At 45.6% G+C, this 19,523-nt stretch overlaps 2 protein-coding genes across 2 annotated transcripts in view; one reads left to right on the top strand and one right to left on the bottom strand.

The window, feature by feature from the left end:
• The window catches only part of LOC134984238 (zinc finger protein 260-like), a 136,073-nt gene extending 125,680 nt beyond the window's left edge, over window positions 1-10,393 (top strand). The window contains exon 6 of the mRNA XM_063949864.1: window positions 9,445-10,393. Coding sequence (XP_063805934.1) covers window positions 9,445-10,309 — 865 coding nt within the window. The 3' untranslated portion in view covers window positions 10,310-10,393. The remainder of the gene's footprint in view (window positions 1-9,444) is intronic.
• Window positions 1-19,523, bottom strand: part of LOC134984241 (oocyte zinc finger protein XlCOF29-like) — a 460,434-nt gene that overhangs the window by 77,379 nt on the left and 363,532 nt on the right. The gene's annotated exons all lie outside the window — the stretch shown is intronic.

Raw genomic sequence — 19,523 nt, 5'->3', positions numbered from 1 at the left:
TGAGTTTTTTCTTACCCATTGTCCAGCAGTTCCTGTGGTTCTGGGTCACCCTTGGCTGGCCTTCCATAATCCCATCATAGATTGGCAGTCTGGGGAGATCCTACAATGGGGTACCATCTGTGATAAAGAATGTATTACACTTCCTATCCGAGTAGCTGCTGCCAGGTCCGCACATATTCCTGGAGAATACCAGGATTTTTTGGATGTGTTTTCCAAGGGCAATGCTGATATTTTGCCTCCCCATAGGCCTTATGATTGTACCATTGAGTTAATTCCTGGTGCCACGTTGCCTAAAGGAAGGTTATATGCTTTGTCTGGTCCTGAAACGGTGGCCATGAATGAGTATGTGAAAGAAAGTCTTGAGAAAGGGTTTATCAGGCCATCTAAATCCCCTTTAAGTGCAGGTTTCTTCTTCGTAGAGAAGAAGGATGGTTCCCTCAGACCCTGCATTGACTTTCGAGCCTTGAATAAGATCTCAGTAAAGAATACTTACCCCCTGCCACTGATCTCTGTCCTCTTTGATCAGCTACGTTCGGCTGTTATTTTTTCTAAGATTGACCTGAGAGGAGCATATAATCTCATTAGAATCAGGTCAGGGGATGAGTGGAAAACGGCATTCAGTACTCAATCAGGCCACTATGAGTATCTGGTCATGCCATTCGGCCTATCTAACGCTCCGGCAGTCTTTCAGGATCTCATTAATGATGTGCTCCGTGAGTTTCTGGGAAGATTCGTCGTAGTCTATTTAGACGACATTTTGATATATTCTGACTCTGTAGAACAACATGTTACCCAGGTGCGTCAGGTGCTTAAGAAATTACGTGAAAATCACTTGTATGCCAAACCGGAGAAGTGTGAATTTCACGTCACGGAGGTATCCTTTTTAGGGTACATTATTTCCCCTCGGGGATTCCGAATGGAACCTAAGAAGCTCCAAGCCATCCTGAGTTGGGCGCAACCCACTAACTTAAAAGCTATTCAGCGCTTTTTAGGGTTTGCAAACTACTATAGAAGGTTTATTCACTCTTTCTCTGACCTAGTTGCTCCCATTGTGGCACTCACTAAGAAGGGAGCAGATCCTACCAATTGGTCATGTGAAGCTAAAGCATCTTTTCAGGCCTTGAAACAAGCCTTTGTCTCAGCCCCTGTCCTTAGACATCCCAACCCAGAATTGCATTTCATCGTTGAGGTAGATGCCTTGGAGGTTGGTGTAGGGGCTATCCTTTCTCAGAAGGATCCAGATTCCCTTGAGTTACATCCTTGTGCCTTTATGTCCAGGAAGTTCTCGTCTGCTGAATCCAACTACGATGTTGGTAATCGGGAGTTGCTGGCTATTAAATGGGCTTTTGAGGAGTGGAGACATTGGCTTGAAGGAGCGAGCCATACCATTTCTGTTTTGATGGATCACAAAAATCTTCAATACATTGAATCAGCTAAGCGACTGAATGCCCGACAGGCTCGTTGGGCTTTATTTTTTACTCGTTTCAAATTCATTATCACCTTCAGACCTGGTTCCAAGAATACCAAGGCAGATGCCCTCTCACGCAGTTTTCTTCCCGTTCAAGACAACAGTCCTGTTACTCCCATACTTCCGCCTTCAGTCATTCAGGCAGGTCTCACACAGGATGTTTTTTCTCAATTGAAGCTGCTTCAACATCAAGCTCCGGGAAATACTCCTGCTGGTCGTCTTTTTGTTCCTGAGTCTTTGAGAGCAACTGTTTTGGAGGAATTTCATGATAGCAAAGTTGCAGGGCATCTGGGAGTCGCTAAAACTTTGGAATTGGTATCCCGCTCAGTGTGGTGGCCTGGTCTTTCTAAAGACATTAAAGAATTTGTTTTTTCATGTCAGGTCTGTGCACAGCATAAAGTTCCTCGCTCTTTGCCTATTGGTCAACTCATGCCATTGAATGTTCCTCTTAGACCATGGTCGCATATCTCCATGGATTTTGTGGTGGATCTCCCTCTGTCAGCTGGATGCACAGTCATATGGGTGGTAGTGGACCGTTTTAGTAAGATGGCTCATTTTGTTGGTCTTCCCCGATTGCCATCTGCCCAGGGATTGGCAGTCTTGTTCCTCCGTCATGTTTTCAGACTCCATGGGTTACCCACTGATATTGTTTCTGACAGGGGTCCACAATTCATTGCACAATTTTGGAAATCTTTTTGTGCTTCATTAAAGATGAAATTATCATTAACCTCCGGTTATCATCCACAATCAAATGGACAGACTGAGCGAGTGAATCAATCCCTGAAACAATATTTACGTTTGTACTCGGCCAAACTCCAAAATGACTGGTCTGAGTTTCTTCCATTAGCAGAGTTTGCTTATAATAATGCCTGTCATTCCTCCACCAATGTATCTCCATTTTTTGCAGTTTTTGGTTTCCATCCCAGAGCTAATTCATTTTTTCAACATTCCTCTGTCTCCTCTCTGGCCCTGACCTCTCATCTTAAACTTATTTGGAAAAGAGTGCACATTGCTCTCAGAAAAGCAGCTTTCAGGGAAAAAATATTTTCTGACAAGCTCCGGCGGCCGTGCACTTTTAAAGTAGGAGACAGGGTGTGGCTGTCGACTCGCAATATCAAACTTCGACAAACCTCAGCCAGATTGTGTCCTAGATTTATTGGACCATTTCTCATTATCAAAAAAGTCAATCCAGTTGCTTTCCGGTTACAGCTACCAAAAACTTTACGGATCGGAAATACCTTCCATTGCTCTTTGCTCAAACCATATGTTTCATCTAGCAGATTTCCTCGTAAAAAACCTCAGGGGAGATCACCAGTTAATGTACAGGGTCAGCAGGAGTTCGTGGTTGAGAAGGTTCTCGATTCCAAGTTGTCCCGGGGTCGGCTCTATTTTTTGGTCCATTGGAGAGGTTATGGTCCTGAGGAAAGGTCGTGGGTCCTAGATGAGGATCTTCATGCCCCAAGACTCAAAAGGGCATTTTTTCAAGAATTTCCTCAGAAACCCGGATTTAGGGGTTCCTTGACCCCTCCTCAAGGGGGGGGTACTGTTAGGCGCCGAGGGTCCGCTCGTCAGTGCGGCCGGCGCCTAGCAACGGGGACGCCACTGTCGGATCGTGTTCCCCGTTGCTGGGTCTAAGTTTATATCATCACTGGTTTCCTGGCTGTGTAGCATGCAGCTGCATGGCATGTTGTAATTATCACTCATCTGTTTCCCTGGCCATGCAGCTTGTCAGCTGCATGGCATTTAATCCAATCAGCCTCCAAACAGCTGATTGGAAGACTCTCTGTTAAAAGCACTCCCAGGACTCCTCACAGACGCCGGTGATAGCTTCCTGTTTGCCTGTGTCTGCTGCAGAGAAAGTTCCCAGTCCCGGTCTATCCGTTTGTTCCTGTTCTCAGTGATCCTGTACTCGGAAGTTACCATCTGTTCCTGGAGTCTGATCGAGCACCTTTAACATCTGGTGGTGTTCGTGAGTCGCGGCGCAGCCGTGTGTTGCGGCTTGTCCGCTATTATTTATTATTTTGTTTATATTGTGTTCTGGAGCTTTGCGGAGGATTCCGCTTCCACAAGATCCACTCTGGTGTCCAGCGGTGCCGGATAGGAGTGTCGGATCAGTGGATCTTTGGTTGTCCTTTTCCCTGGCGGCTAGTCCGCACATACCTTTTGATTTAGTTAAGTTAGCTTGTAACCCCTGGCTTGGTTGCTTAGTCAGAGGGCCCCTTGTTATCACCCTGTCTCGGACTTCCCCTTGTCTCCCATTAAGACCTGCGGGGGCATCGGGGTTGGGCAGACATAATCCGCCCTTCGAACGCGGCTGCCATGGGCTCAAGCAACCATAGTCTCGCAGGGGATTTCTGATAACACGGGCGAGACAACGGAGTTAGGGTGCCAGGGGTTACTAGGCTTTCCAGCTCCCACAACCTGTATATGGTTCCTGTGCTCAGATCCCTGCCATAAGATCTTCTCCAGTCTGGGGTACAGGAATCGTAACACTAGGTAAGTTCTGCGTTCTTTACTGTTTCAGTACTGTTTCAGCTGTTGCTGAGTTTTCCGGCATGTTAGCCGGATTTGCCTTGTTGTGTGAGCTGGTATGAATCTCACCACTATCTGTGTATTTCCTTCTCTCGAAGTATGTAGTCTTCTCGGGCACAGTTTCTAGACTGAGTCTCGTAGGAGGGGCATAGAGGGTGGAGTCAGACCACACTATTAAACTCTTAAAGTGCCAATGGCTCCTGGTGGACCCATCTATACCCCATGGTACTAATATGGACCCCAGCATCCTCTACAGACTACGAGAAAAGTATTTACCGGTAGGTAACCAAAATCCTATTATTTCTCTAAGAAATCGGGGATGTCTGGTGTTAGGGGGACATATATATTATGAATCTTCCCAACTAGAATCAAAGATCTGCTGTTGCAATCCACCCACTTGCTTTCCAGGTGAAAGGGGCAGGATCTATTAGAAAGGATGGATACACCACAGGAGATATAGCATGTTGGGTAGTTATTGGTAAACTGAGGGGGAGAGTGCAATGGAACATGTGATTCCTGAGTGGCTACCACCTCCGCCTTCTGGTCAGCAAAATATTTTATTGCGAGACGTCTCTTACGGGGAGAATGAGGACCTTTTACATTAAGACTTAAAAACGTCATCGTGATAGAGAGATCAGATCATGGAATGAAACATCTAGGATCATCTGTGTAAAGTCCAATAGAGTCTGTAGGGCGTGTGCATATTTCAATCTATCAAATCACTGAAAATATAAAATAGGGAACAAAAATGGGAGACAAACAAAAATAGCGTCCATAAAGAAGCTAGAGGTTCCGTCACTAGGGTACCGTGACAGAAAGGTGGATAAAGGTGGGAAACCCACCGACTACCCCAGGTAGCCATACGAGAGTGCAAAATCTAGTCATCATAGAAACAATTGTACAAAGAAATATCAAATATAGCATAACATACTACTATTCTTAATCTCAATGTAACCAAAGGAGGTAAAGGCCAAGAACATGTCCTGTTATCCAGTTTATGTACTACCAATACTGTTATAAGAGCAACAAGATGTTAAAGACGAATCAGTCATGCTTTGCCTGAACACCTAAGCATTCTAGAAAGGTATTATGAAACGTAACAGTGGAAAGAATATAAGACCATATAGCAATTTAATAGCACAGGAAATAAAGAGTAAAAAATATATGTTTAAAACTAATAACAGGATCAAATACATCTGGCCCAAAAATATATCCATGCCAAGTAACTTGGGAGTTGGCACATGTTACAGTAGGAAACAAACTCTGAGTGTCTGCAAAAGTCTTACTACTTTAGCATATTACTTCGAGACGGAAGACAACTCCTACGGGATTGGTTTAGGTTAAGTATCATGAAGGACTGTCAACAGGAATATCCCACTTTTTCAGAATAGCAGGAGAAATATCTGGAAATATCTGCAGATAATCCAGGCACTCAGCTGTGGATGAGGAAGACAAAGCGGCTCGTAGAATGCGTTCTTTAATATGAAAAAAGTTGACTCTGAGCAGAGTGTCCCTCGATGCTTGGATAGGGGCCTGTTTGGACTTTGGGAGTCTATGTATCCTATCAATAAGAAGGTCCGCGGCAGAAGCCTTCAGTGAAAGTTTCTGAAAAGAGAACCGTGGCATAATCATAGAGCTCAGCATTTGTAACAGAATCCGGAACGCCCATTATTCTGATATTATTTCTCCGAGACCTGTCTTCTAAATCAATGACTTTATCACGAATAGAGACCAGGTCTTCCTGAAGGGTGTCATGTGTTGAAATCAGATCTTTGTGAGACGCAACAATCTCTTTCATCTTAGTCTGTACGAGTGCCAATCTCACTGATATCAGACCTCAAAGCTTGAATATTAGAGTTAAGTTCTGAGGTTAGTTCAGTCCTTAAATGTAGATAACATAGAATGTATAGAGTGTAGAATAACAGGATCCTCTAGAGTGTCTTAAGACGTCTCCAGCCATTACAGCTGGGCTGTGCATCTGACAAGAAGAAGCACATGATGTTGTAGCGGTCTCAGATGGATCACCTGAATTCGAGGTACCAAAGACATGGACAGGCGGGGCCGATTTGGTACCTTTTAACCTTTTTTGGAGGAATGGTAAGCTGACTACAAAGAGACTGACCTCTCTGAGATAGGAAAATACAAACTATCTATAAATAAAAGGAGCAGTAGTACGCTGTCAGGAGGTTACATCAAGATGACTCCGTTCAAAATGACATTCTTAGTCGGGGTGACAGGGGTGTCCAAGCCAAAATTTCAAGTAAACCTGATGTAATGCAACTCAAATAACACAGTAATGACTGAGAAATTCCACTAGAGGTCAGCGTGATACAGACGTGAAGTACTCAGCACAGAGAGACACAAATGGCAAAATATATTCAGTGGATAAATCCACAAACTAATATACTGTGAGGGTGTAATCAGAGTGTAATGAGCTGTACTCAGACGATACTTGATACTGGGCTCTGCATGTAGACTGAGAGGAAGTAGATTATAGTGGTACCATATAAATAGAAGGTAGTTTCACCTCCAGGCAAATGCTGCAATTTAGTGTAGTGACCCCGGTCCAGCCGCCAGGACATTTATTTAGTAGCTTATATTAATTTTACTCCTTATTGAAAGCAGAAGGCAAAGCATGTGATGGTCGGGCGCCATGATCCAAAATGGCAGCCACCGCACTTCCTAATATCACCACCGGGCTCCAGTGACTATGGGCAGCCCGTTCTGTCCCCAGCAGTAGTGGGAGCTGTGCACCTGTGTGATCGGGAGAGCAAGTGCTCCCTCCTGAGCCAAAAGCTCCTCCAAGTTAGGGGTCCGGAGCGTGCAGGAAAGACTGGGCACACTTAGCCCCAGACTACAGCCCATGACTTCAGCAGCGTCGCTAGGCTGCGGCAGTGAACAGTGCCCGGAGTGAGCGGAGCGAGTGGCTTTTGCACAGTAGGAGTAGGGGACTTAATAGATTGGGACTTGGTCCCAGCGGCGGCTGAGAGCTATCAGGTAGGGTAGATAAGAAGCCACTTAGTGAGGAGAACTCCAGAAAGCATGTCTGGATGGACCTCTCCCCTCTTATTTATTATTTTATATGCTAACGGGTGACAGGTGTGAGCGGTGCAAGCGGATTTTGGACAGAAGGAGTGGGGGACTTAATAGATTGAGTCTTGGTCCCAGTGGTGGCTGAGAGCTATCAGATAGGGTAGATAAGAAGCCACTTAGTGAGGAGAGCTCCAGAAAGCACGTCTGGATGGACCACGCTCCTCTTATTTATTATTTTATATACTCACAGGGGTGACAGGTGTGGTACATCCCTGCAAAGGCAGATCCAATCTCTTTCTCATCAGACTCTGCTGTCTTCCCTGCACTCTCACTCAGATGTTCACTGCTGCCAGTAGCACACGTATGAGAAGCAGAAGTATGGCGGCAGCTGTATAGATTCTGATATGTATTTCTCTGAATCATACTTACCATACACACATCATCCTTATTACTATTGAGAGTATAGAGGTAAGACACTGATGATGGGGATGTAAGAGTGGATTATAACCTAGCAGATGATGATTGCAGTGTATTATATGGTGTATTGCATGTAAAGTACCTTGTTCCACACTTACTCTGCTGTAGCAATGGCCCTCATTCCGAGTTGTTCGCTCGGTATTTTTCATCGCATCGCAGTGAGAATTCTCTTAGTGCGCATGCGTAATGTTCGCACTGCGCATGCGCCAAGTAACTTTACTAAGAAGATAGTATTTTTACTCACGGCTTTTTCATCGCTCCGGCGATCGCATTGTGATTGACAGGAAATGGGTGTTACTGGGCGGATGTACGGCGTTTTAGGGGCGTGTGGCTGGAAACGCTACCGTTTCCGGAAAAAACGCAGGCGTGTCTGGAGAAACGGTGGGAGTGCTTGGGCGAACGCTGGGTGTGTTTATGACGTCAGCCGGGAACGAAAAGCACTGAATTGATCGCACAGGCAGAGTAAGTCTGGAGTTACTCTAAAACTGCTAACTCGGTTTTGATCGCAATATTGCGCATACATCGGTCGCACATTTAAGAAGTTTAGATTCACTCCCAGTAGGCGGCGGCTTAGCGTGTGTAACTCTGCTGAAATCGCCTTGCGAGCGAACAACTCGGAATGAGGGCCAATATACCTTATATAAGGGAGAGTAACACATGTACAGGCTTACCAGCATATGAGCACACACATAAAGGAATGCTACCTTACCAATGCTTCCAGGAGTAACGTTAGGAGGCTTTTCTCTGATCCATCAGCTCATATGACTGATGTTATTGTTCATCTAGAATCTCCAATTCATACGATATGTTCCCCATCCATTGTTTTACATTGGTGCTGACATAGGACTTGACGAGTGACTACATCTCCATTTATACTTCATGGTTAGTTACCAGTACAAGAGAGAGAGAGATATCTAAGTCTTATTATAATATTACATTTGTTATTGTGAGTGTTCTCAGAAGGGTGGACACAATGATAGTCTGAGACACAATATTATAAAGCCTTCATTAAAAGTTATGTTTTATTATACACACACATTTACAATTAAGTGTCCCAGAGAGTCGTCTTCTCCTATTGTTTACAAGATTAATATTGTTACAGGAAAATTAATATTTCCATAATGTATTTTATTTCCAGCAGATGGACACGCAAGCAGGAATATCTCAGAAGGACATCTAATGTTATCCCCGGATTGTGACATAAAAGATAATGACAGCAGACAGGATTCTCCAGGAGATAACCCCATTACCCCAATTATAGATCCAGCTCTATTAGCTGATCCCTCTGATCCTGGGAAATGTTCTCCTGATCACTCTGATATTGGTGCATCTGTTACAGCTCTGAGAGTAGATACAGTGTTTCCCTGTTCTATAGATGCCAAATGTTTTACACAGAACACAAAGCTTATCACCCATCAGGCAGCTAAGGCAGGTGAGAAGCCTTTTCCATGTTCTGAATGTGGGAAATGTTTTACATACAAATCATATCTTGTTAGACATCAGAAAAGTCACACAGGTGAGAATACATTTCCATGTTCTGAGTGTGGGAAATGTTTTGCACATAAATCATATCTTATTAAACATCAGAGAAGTCACACAGGTGAGAAGCCATTTTCTTGCTCTGAGTGCGGGAAATGTGTTACACGAAAATCACAACTTGTTGCACATCTTAAAAGACACACAGGTGAGAAGCCATTTTCTTGCTCTGAGTGTGGGAAGTGTTTTACACGGAAATCAAATCTTGTTAAACATCAGCAAAGTCACACAGGTGAGAATACATTTCCATGTTCTGAGTGTGGGAAATGTTTTACACATAAATCATATCTTATTGAACATCAGATAAGTCACACAGGTGAGAGGCCATTCCCATGTTCTGAGTGTGTAAAATGTTTTGGACACAAAGCAGATCTTATTAAACATCAAAGAAGTCACACAGGTGAGAAGCCATTTTCTTGCTCTGAGTGCGGGAAATGTGTTACACGAAAATCACAACTTGTTGCACATCTTAAAAGACACACAGGTGAGAGGCCATTTCCATGTTCTGAGTGTGGGAAATCTTTTATACGGAAATCACATCTTGTTAAACATCAGCGAAGTCACACAGGTGAGAATACATTTCCATGTTCTGAGTGTGGGAAATGTTTTACACCCAAATCGTGTCTTATTATACATCAGAGAAGTCACACAGGTGAGAAGCCATTTTCTTGCTCTGAGTGTGGGAAGTGTTTTACACGGAAATCAAATCTTGTTAAACATCAGCAAAGTCACACAGGTGAGAATAAATTTCCATGTTCTGAGTGTGGGAAATGTTTTACACATAAATCATATCTTATTGAACATCAGAGAAGTCACACAGGTGAGAGGCCATTCCCATGTTCTGAGTGTGTAAAATGTTTTGGACACAAAGCAGATCTTATTAAACATCAAAGAAGTCACACAGGTGAGAAGCCATTTTCTTGCTCTGAGTGCGGGAAATGTGTTACACGAAAATCACAACTTGTTGCACATCTTAAAAGACACACAGGTGAGAGGCCATTTCCATGTTCTGAGTGTGGGAAATCTTTTATACAGAAATCACATCTTGTTAAACATCAGCGAAGTCACACAGGTGAGAATACATTTCCATGTTCTGAGTGTGGGAAATGTTTTACACCCAAATCGTGTCTTATTATACATCAGAGAAGTCACACAGGTGAGAAGCCATTTCCATGTTCTGAGTGTGGGAAATGTTTTACACAGAAATCGCATCTTTTTAGACATCAGAAAAGTCACAGGAGAGAATCCATTTTTTTGCTCTGAGTGCGGGAAATGTTTTACACATAAATCACATCTTGTTAAACATCAGCGAAGTCACACAGGTGAGAATGTATTCCCATGTTCTGAGTGTGGGAAATGTTTTGGACACAAATCAGATCTTATTAAACATTATAGAAGTCACACAGGTGAGAAGCAATTCCTATGTTCTGAGTGTGGGCAATGTTTTAAACAGAAATCACATCTGGTTAGACATCAGAAAAGTCACACATGTGAGAATCCATTTTCTTGCTCTGAGTGCGGGAAATGTTTTACACGTAAATCATATCTTGTTATACATCAGCGAACTCACACAGGTGAGAATCCATTTCCATGTTCTGAGTGTGGAAAATGTTTTGGACACAAATCAGATCTTATTAAACATTATAGAAGTCACACAGGTGAGAAGCCATTTTCTTGCTCTTAGTGGGAAATGGTGTTTAAGTAAATCAGATCTTGTTATATATCAGAGAAGTCACACAGATGAGAAGCCATTTCCATACCCTGAGAAGTAAATCAGCTCTTTTTGCACACAATAGACATCACTCAGGTGAGGAACCATTTAATCTTCTGGAGTATACTTATCATTGCCCTGTGTTCTTCAAGGTTCTTATCCTATCTCCTATGCTATTTGCAATATACATGCAACCGCAGGGTGAAATAATCAGATGTCATGCCCTCATCTACTACTGCTATACAGATGACCTGTCTTTTGCTCCGGGTACTGAGAACCCAGTACCAATCCTAAATGGTTGTATAGTTGAGCTCCAGGTATGGGTGATGCCAGTTGACTGTGACTCAGTCCTGGTGAAACAGGTACACATGATAGAAGCTCACCGTCAAAGGGCAGGGCTACAACTCAGCTTTGCAAACCAATGCTTGGGGGTTCAGAGTTACAAAATGCTGATCCTGTGTGGAATCTTGGTGTCCTGGATTGTGGAGTGAGACTTAGACATCAGGTATCAGCCACAATCAGATCCTCATCCGAAGAACATAGCCAGACTCCAGCACTTATTTCCCTCAGAAGATCTACCTACAGTCATACATGTACTTGTATCATCACGCATAGACTACTGCAATGTCCTCTACCTGGGTCTCCCAGCAAAATAATTGCACCGTTTGTGGCTTGTACTGAATGTAGCAGCCAGGCTTTTTCCTAACCAGCCCGTTCCTGCCACATCACACCCATTCTCTGCTCCCTTCACCGGCTGCCTGTAAGATGGTGACTCTATTACATAATCTTACTGACTCAGCCCACCATGACCAGGGTCCATGGTACCAGAAGCAGCTTCTGCCTCTTTACTGCCCTGCTTTCTAACTTCCACCTGCAGATGAAGGACTGTTAACGGTACTACCAAGAATCCCCAAGCAGTGCTGAGATGTCAGGGGGGAGACAGGGTGGGTGGCAGTAGTGGGGAGGGGAGACAGGGCGTGCGACAGTTCGCAGCCACCAGGAGAATAAAATTCTGGCTTTCTTGACTGGGTGGGTGGCAGTAGTTGGGGGAGACAGGACTAAGTAGTGGGGGGAGACAGGGTGGGTGGCAGTAGTGGGGGAGACAGGACGGTGGCAGTAGGGGGAGGCAGGTGGATGGCAGTAGTGGGGGGAGAGACGGTGAGTGGCAGTAGTGGGGGAGAAAGGTTGGTACTAGTGAGGGCAGGTGGCAGTAGTGGGGTGAGACATGGCGGATGGAAGTAGTAGGGGGGGGGACAGGGCGGATGGTCGCAGTGCAGTACCAGGGGGTGCTGGAGACAGTAAAGAGGTGTATGGGTCCAGTACAAAATCCGTTGATAATTAGACTTAATGATTATTTTGCTTCCTTATATCTATTCCCTTGTATACGTTACTGTTATTTGCTGTGTCAGCCTTTATGTGTGTTCTGTGTAATAATCCTGAAAGTAGTGCTGCTACCGATCTCATATCATTTGTAGTAACTTGGAAAAGATGAGATATGAGGTGCACTCTGGAAGCTTATAGGGGGTTAATAAGAGATGAGCGCAGATGTGACATCACGCAGCCCCCCGTAAAATGGTCCTGGCCCCCCGTGTTCACGCCTCAGGGATGTGGCCACAATGTGTGTCTGCGCGGCCGCTGCGCACTTGCATTTTGTCACCACCAGCAAACCGCTGCAGGACGCTATTGCGGCTGGGTCTGAATGACCCCCATAGGGTTTTGGCTGTTTTACTTACCTGCAATACTATAATGTTACTTGAATTGTTTCTGTGCTTTAAAGGATATTTTATCCATGCTGTGCAGAGTAAAGTATTTTATAATTTTAAAATATAGAGAAAAATCTGTGTATTAAGGATATGAAATAAAGTTGTTTAAAAACAAAAGATTTCCGTTGAGTCTTTTTATGTGTCTGTGTATTATCTTATTTCCAGATAATTGTCGCTATGGTGACAGAAACAATTTCCTGTTAATGTGTCACTTGTATTGTTACTTTTGTGTCCAGCGGGTGGGCTCGGAAATGTTATCCTTTTCCTCGCAGCCCCAGTTGCTGGAGAAAATGAAGGAGGAGCTATTGATGGGTCACGTTCCGCTTGAGTTGACAATTTTCTCACCAGCAGGTCTTTCCACCTCTGCAGACTTGTGTCCGGAAAGAGAGATACAACGTAGGCTATGTTAAACACCAAGAGAATGATTATTATGCTTCCTTATGTCTAATCCCTTGTATGTGTTACTGTTATTTGCTGTGTCAGCCTTTATGTGTGTTCTGTGTAATAATCCTGAAAGTAGTGCTGCTACCGATCTCATATCATTTGTAGTAACTTGGAAAAGATGAGATATGAGCTGCACTCTGGAAGCTTATAGCGGGTTAATCAGAGATGAACCCAGATGTGACATCACGCAGCCCCCCGGAAAATGGTCCTGGCCCGCCCGCATTTACCCCTAGGGATGCGACCACAATGTGTGTCTGCGCAGCCGCTGTGCACGTGCATTTTGCCACCACCAGCAAACTGCTGCGCGGCGCTATTGCGGCTTGGTCTGAATGACCCCCATAGGCTTTTGGCTCCTGATATGTATTTGTTTTACTTATCTGCAAAACTGAAACATAACCTGAATTGTTTCTGCTTTAAAGGATATTTCTCTTATGTCATAGAGGTCCACTAGGAGCCATGGGCACTTTAAAAGTTTCACAATGTGGGCTGGCTCCTCCCTCTGTACCCCTCCTACCAGACTCCGTCTAGAAACTGTGCCCGGAGGAGCCGGTCACAGCTAGGGGAGCTCCTAGGAGTTTTCTTAGTTTTATTGTTTTCTAGAGTCTAATTTTTTACAGGAGGCTGTTTGGCACCAGTCTGCCGGCTTCGTGGGACTTAGGGGGGAGAATGGCCGAATTAATACACAGTTACTGGCTCCATTACTCCGCTGATAGGACACTGAGCTCCTGAGGGATATGTCCGCAAGCCCCACCATGGCGACCGCACACTCCAGCAGCACGCCGCCACCCCTACAGAGCCAGAAGACTGAAGAGTAGTGGGTCGCCGGTGGGTATGGCGGCACAATGGTGGGAGCGCAGCTCTGGTTTCAGGCTGCACTCCAGGAAGGCTCAGCAACATATTAACTGTATGTCAGCGCTATGAGGGGCGTTCTGAGCCAGCAAGACTACCCTACGTTGGTCTGACTGGGGCTGTGTCCCGCTGTCAGACATAATACCACAAGGCCAGTATAAACAAAAGGGCGGGGCTTCCACTCAGGGCAGACCCAGCAGCTCACCAGCGCCATTTTCTCCCTGCAGATCTCACTACAGGATGCTGACAGAGAAGCGCTGCCCCTCCAGACAACTCCAGCTTACCTCTGCGGTACCAGGGGGTTATAGAGGGGGGGAGTGTAATTAAATGGTACTAGCTACCCTATTAAGGGTAATTAGTCAGTGCCGGGCTTTTATACTATTAGCCAGATAGGGTGCTGTGTGGCTGGTTCCTCATACTCTGTGACTCTCTGAAGGTACTCTGGGGGAAGCTGACATTTTCCTGTGTGTGTGTGCGCATATATCTCACATTACCATGTCAGGGGACTGTGGGGGTCATTCTGAGCACAGCTACGATCAATCACACTGACATGCGGGGGGACGCACAGGGCTAGTCCGCCCTGCATGTCAGTGCCGGCCCCCCACAGAAGTGCAAAGGCATCGCTCCCGGCCAGCACAGCTTTAGCCGAGAGCTTGTCATCGCTCCCCGGCTCGCTGCGGCCTACCACCCGTTCGGTCCAGCAATGCCTGCGTTGGCCGGACCGCTCCCACAAAACGGCGACCAAATGCCGCCGTTCCGCCCCCTCCCGCCTAGCGACTGCCTCTGCCTGTCAATCAGGCAGAGGCAATTGTATCCCTGATACGGCCTTCAGCTGCCTGGCCGGCGCATGCGCAGTAGGGACCCGTTCACTCGGCTGTGACAAAAAGCAGCGAGCGAACGGGTCACAATGACCCCCTGTGTGTCTTGTACTGCAGAGTGTTATCTTCTCCAGGGAAGTCCCTGCTTTATACTCAAAACAGTACACCTCAGGCTTCTGGGTCTGAACCCGTTTGGGTGGACTCCATAAGGGGTATGATATCAAATATCTCTACCAGATTATCCCATACTGCGAGACGCAGTTTTTGAGAAAGTCTGTGGAGGATCTGATGAATAGGGATTCAGCCCCCACAACTGCGCCTCTCACCCCACCCACGTATCCACAAAAGTGTACACTGGCCCAGATAATGCATGCTGACACTGATACCGACGCCTAATATACAGGGGATGGTGAGGTGGATCTGGGGGGGTGATGCAGCTCCTGCCCGAGGGGTACAAGCTATGATTGAGGCCATTAGGGATATTTTGCAGATAACTGAGAAGGTTCCTGTTCAGGAAGAGGAATCTTATTTTAATACAAAAAAAGAAATCCTCGGTTACCTTCCCTGCATCAAAAGGAGTTAAACTCCCTATATGAAGGAACCTGGGAAAACCCAGAGGAAAAATTCCAAATCCCTAAAAGGCTGCTCATTTCTTTCCCTTTCCCTCAGGAGTATAGGAAGAATTGGGAAAAAAACATCTATTGTGGACGCATCTGTGTCTAGATTGTCAAAAAAGGTTGTTTTACCTGTCCCTGGTACAGCCTCCTTATAGGATCCGGCTGACCGCAAGATTGAGACTACGCTCAAATCACTATACACTGCTACAGGAGTGGCTCACAGACCCACTATTGCTTGTGCGTGGATTTCTAGGGCCGTAGTAAAGTGGTCAGGCACCTTACTAGATGATTTAGATTCCATGAATAGGAGGGACATTGACATCTTTTTACATCACATACAGGATTCTGCAGGCTTCATGGTGGAGGCCATGAAGGAAATTGGCCTGCTTAATGCAAGGGCCACAACTGTGGCAGTTTCGGCAGGCAGGGGACTGTGGCTTCACCAATGGACTTGTTAACACAGAATCCAAGAAAAGTGGAGATCCTGCTCTTCACAGGTGAGTCCCTGTTACATGGATATCCAAGGCAGCTGCAGGTAAGTCGACGTATCTTTCGCAACTACACCGGCTAGGAAATCATATCCTACACCTACACTGCAATCCTTTTGGGCTGCAAAGCTTAAAAAGAAGTCCAAGGGTTCCTCCACATCCTTTAGAGGAGGTTGAGGAAAATCCAGAAAACCTGCAGTGACAGGTTCCCAGGAACAGACCAGGTTCTGCTTCCTCAAAACCTTCGGCATGACGGTGAACCTCACTGCCTGGAGACCAGGCAGGTGGGAGCAAGGTTAAAAGATTTCAGTCACATCTAGGCGACATCATGCCTAGACCCCTGGGTAAAAGCTATTGCCCAGGGATACAGACGGGAGTTTCAATAACTCCCACCTCACAGATTCATGAAATCAGGTTTACCAGCTTCTCAGGAAGACAGTACAATCCTGCAGGAGGCTATTCAAAAATTGGTGCAAACACAAGTCATTGTTCCAGTTCCACCTCAACTACAGAACAGGGGTTATTACTCCAATCTGTTTGTGGTACCGAAACAGGGCGGTTCGGTGAGACCGATATTGAACCTAAAATCCTTGAACCCTTGAGGGTATTCAAATTCAAGATTCAGTCTCTGAGAGCAGTAATCTCAGGTCTGGAGGAAGGGGAATTCCTGGTATTCCTTAATATCAAGGATGCGTACCTTCACATTCCGATCTGGCCGCCTCACCAGGCTTATCTAAGGTTTGCACTACAGGACTGTCACTATCAGTTCCAGGCAGTGCCATTTGGCCTCTACAGCACCGAGGGTGTTCACCAAGGTCATGGCAGAGATGATGCTCCTCCACAAGCAGGGATTGAACATAATTCCATATCTGGACGATTTACTGATAAAAGCATTTTCCAGGGAGAGGTTGTTGCAGAGTACTACTCTCTCAACTCATCTACTTCACGATCATGGATGGATTCTGAACCTTCCAAAATCACATTTAGAGCTGACAAGGAGACTTCCCTTCTTGGGGATGATACTCGACATGGAAGTTCATAGAGTGTTTCTTCCATTGGAAAAAGTGTTGGAGATCCAGTCAATGGTCCTGGATGTCCTGAAGCCAGCCCGGGTATCGGTTCATCAGTGCATTCGCCTTCTGGGGAAGATGGTAGCCTCCTACGAGGCACTGCAGTACGGAAGATTCCATGCAAGATTCTACCAGCTGGATCTCCTGGACAAGTGGTTCAGATCACATTTTCACATGCACCAGCGGATACGCCTGTCGCCAAAAGCCAGAGTTTCACTTCTCTGGTGGCTGCAGACTTCTCACCTGATCGTAGGCCACAGGTTCGGGATTGAAAATTGGATTCTTCTAACCACAAATGCAAACCTTAGAGGTTGTGGAGCAGTCACCCCATGGGGAAAACTTCCAAGGAAAGTGGTCAAGTCAGGAAGCCATCCTTCCAATAAACATTCTGGAACTAAGGGCCGTATACAATGCCCTTCTACAAGCGGCACAGCTTCTAAGAGATAAAGCCATTCAGGTTCAGTCGGACAATGTAACGGCGGTGTCCTACATAAACTGACAGGGCAGAACGAAGAGCAGAGCTGCACTGTCAGAGGTAACAAGAATTATTCTCTGGGCAGAAAGACATGTATTAGCACTGTTGTCAATCTTCATTCCAGAAGTGGAATACTGGGAAGCAGACTTCCTCAGCAGACACAATCTCCATCTAGGAGAGTGGGGCCTCCACATAGAGGTGTTCGAGGAGGTTACAAGCCAGTGGGGAGTACCTCAGATAGACATGATGGCCTCTCGTCTCAACAAGAAGCTTAGGCGGTACTGTTCCAGGTCTAGATACCTGCAAGCAGTGGCCGTAGATGCGCTGATAACTCTGGGTGTTCCAGTCAGTATATGTGTTCCCTCCACTTCCACTCATCCCAAGGATTCTCAGTAGAATCAAAAGAACAAGGCTTCAGGCAATCCTCATTGCTCTGGACTAGCCAAGAAGGGCTTGGTACGTGGATTTTCTGGAATTACTCATAGAAGGTCCGAGGCCTCATCTCTTTGTGAGGACCTGCTGCAACAGGGGCTATTTGTTTATCAAGACTTACCACAGCTAAGTTTGATGGCATGGAAGTTGAGCGCCAGATCTTAGCTCGGAAGGGGATTCTGAACAGGGTGATTCCTACTCTGATCCAAGCTAGGAAGGGAGTAACGTCTAAGCATTACCATCGGATTTGGAAAAAAACATGTATCTTGGTGTGAATCCAAGAAGTTTCTTGCAGTAGAGTTTAAAGTGGGGCGTTTCCTCCTCTTTCTGCAAGCTAGTGTGGATGTGGGCCTACACCTAGGCACCATAACGGTCTAGATTTCGGCCTTGTCAGACATTCTTGAAAGGGGTTCTGCACATCCAACCGCCCTATGGCACCTTGGGATCTTAATGTGTTGTTACAGTTCTTGCAATCGTATTTTCTTGAGCCTTTACAGGAGCTAGATGTAAAGTGTCTTACATGGAAGGCTGTCATACTGTTGGCCTTGGCATCAGCAAGACGTGTGTCAGAATTCGGGGCATTGTCACACAAGAGCCCCTACTTGGTTTTTCATGAGGATAGAGCTGAGATCAGAATGCGCCATCAGTTTCTTCCTAAGGTTGTGTCTACATTTTATATCGACCAACCTATTGTGGTGCCAGTGGCTACTGACACCTCGGCTTCTTCAAAGTCCTTGGACGTTGTGAGAGCTTTGAAGATATATGTGAAGCGGACAGCTAGTCACAGGAAATCGGATGCGCTGTTTGTCCTTTATGATCCCAATAAGATTGGGTGTCCTGCTTCTAAGCAGACTATTGCTCACTGGATCAGGTTTACTATCCAGCATGCTTATTCCATGGCAGGATTGCCGGTTCCAATATCTGTACAGGCCCACTCTACTCGTTCATTGGGTTCTTCCTTGGTGGCTGCCCGGGGTATCTCGGCTCTACAGCTTTGCCGAGCAGCTACTTGGTCAGATTCAAATACATTTGCAAAGTTCTACAAGTTCGATACTTTGGCCTCTGAGGACCTCAAGTTTGGTCACTCAGTTCTGCAGGAACCTCAGCACTCTCCAGTATCCACTAGGACATAAAAGAAAATAGGATTTTAATTACCTACCGGTAAATCCTTTTCTCGTAGTCCGTAGAGGATGCTGGGCGCCCGCCCTGTGCTTCGTATTCCTGCATAGTTAGCTGTTGCTGTTCATGTTTCATGATTTGTTGGCATGGTTTTCCTTTGATTATGTGAGTGCTGGTTCAAATCTCACTACTGTCTGTGTATTTCCTTCTCTTGAAGTATGTCCGTCTCCTTGGGCACAATTTCTAGACTGAGTCTGGTAGGAGGGGCATAGAGGGAGGAGCCAGCCCACACTATTAAACTCTTAAAGTGCCCATGGCTCCTAGTGGACCCGTCTATACACCATGGTACTAAATAGAACCCCAGTATTCTCTACGGACTACGACTATTTTTATCCATGTTGTCCATAGTAAAGTATTTAAATATAGAGAAAAATCTGTGTATTAAAGATATGAAATAAAGTTTAAAAACAAAAGATTTCCGTTGAGTCTTTTTATTTGTGTATTATCTTATTTTCAGATGTTTTTGTACTTTTGCAGTGGGGGGGTCGGGCCTGACATGCGGGGTGGACTAGCCCTGTGTTGGGCGTCCCCTGCATGTCAGTGTGCCTGATCGTAGTCCTGTGCTGAGCATCCCCCCACATGTCAGTGTGCCTGATCGTAGCCCTGTGCTGAGCATCCCCCCACATGTCAG

Source organism: Pseudophryne corroboree, assembly GCF_028390025.1.
Source record: "Pseudophryne corroboree isolate aPseCor3 chromosome 3 unlocalized genomic scaffold, aPseCor3.hap2 SUPER_3_unloc_41, whole genome shotgun sequence".
In the NCBI taxonomy this organism is placed as follows: Eukaryota; Metazoa; Chordata; class Amphibia; order Anura; family Myobatrachidae; genus Pseudophryne; species Pseudophryne corroboree.
The sequence above is the reverse complement of the archived record's forward strand: the minus strand, read 5'-3'. Positions and strand labels throughout refer to the sequence as shown.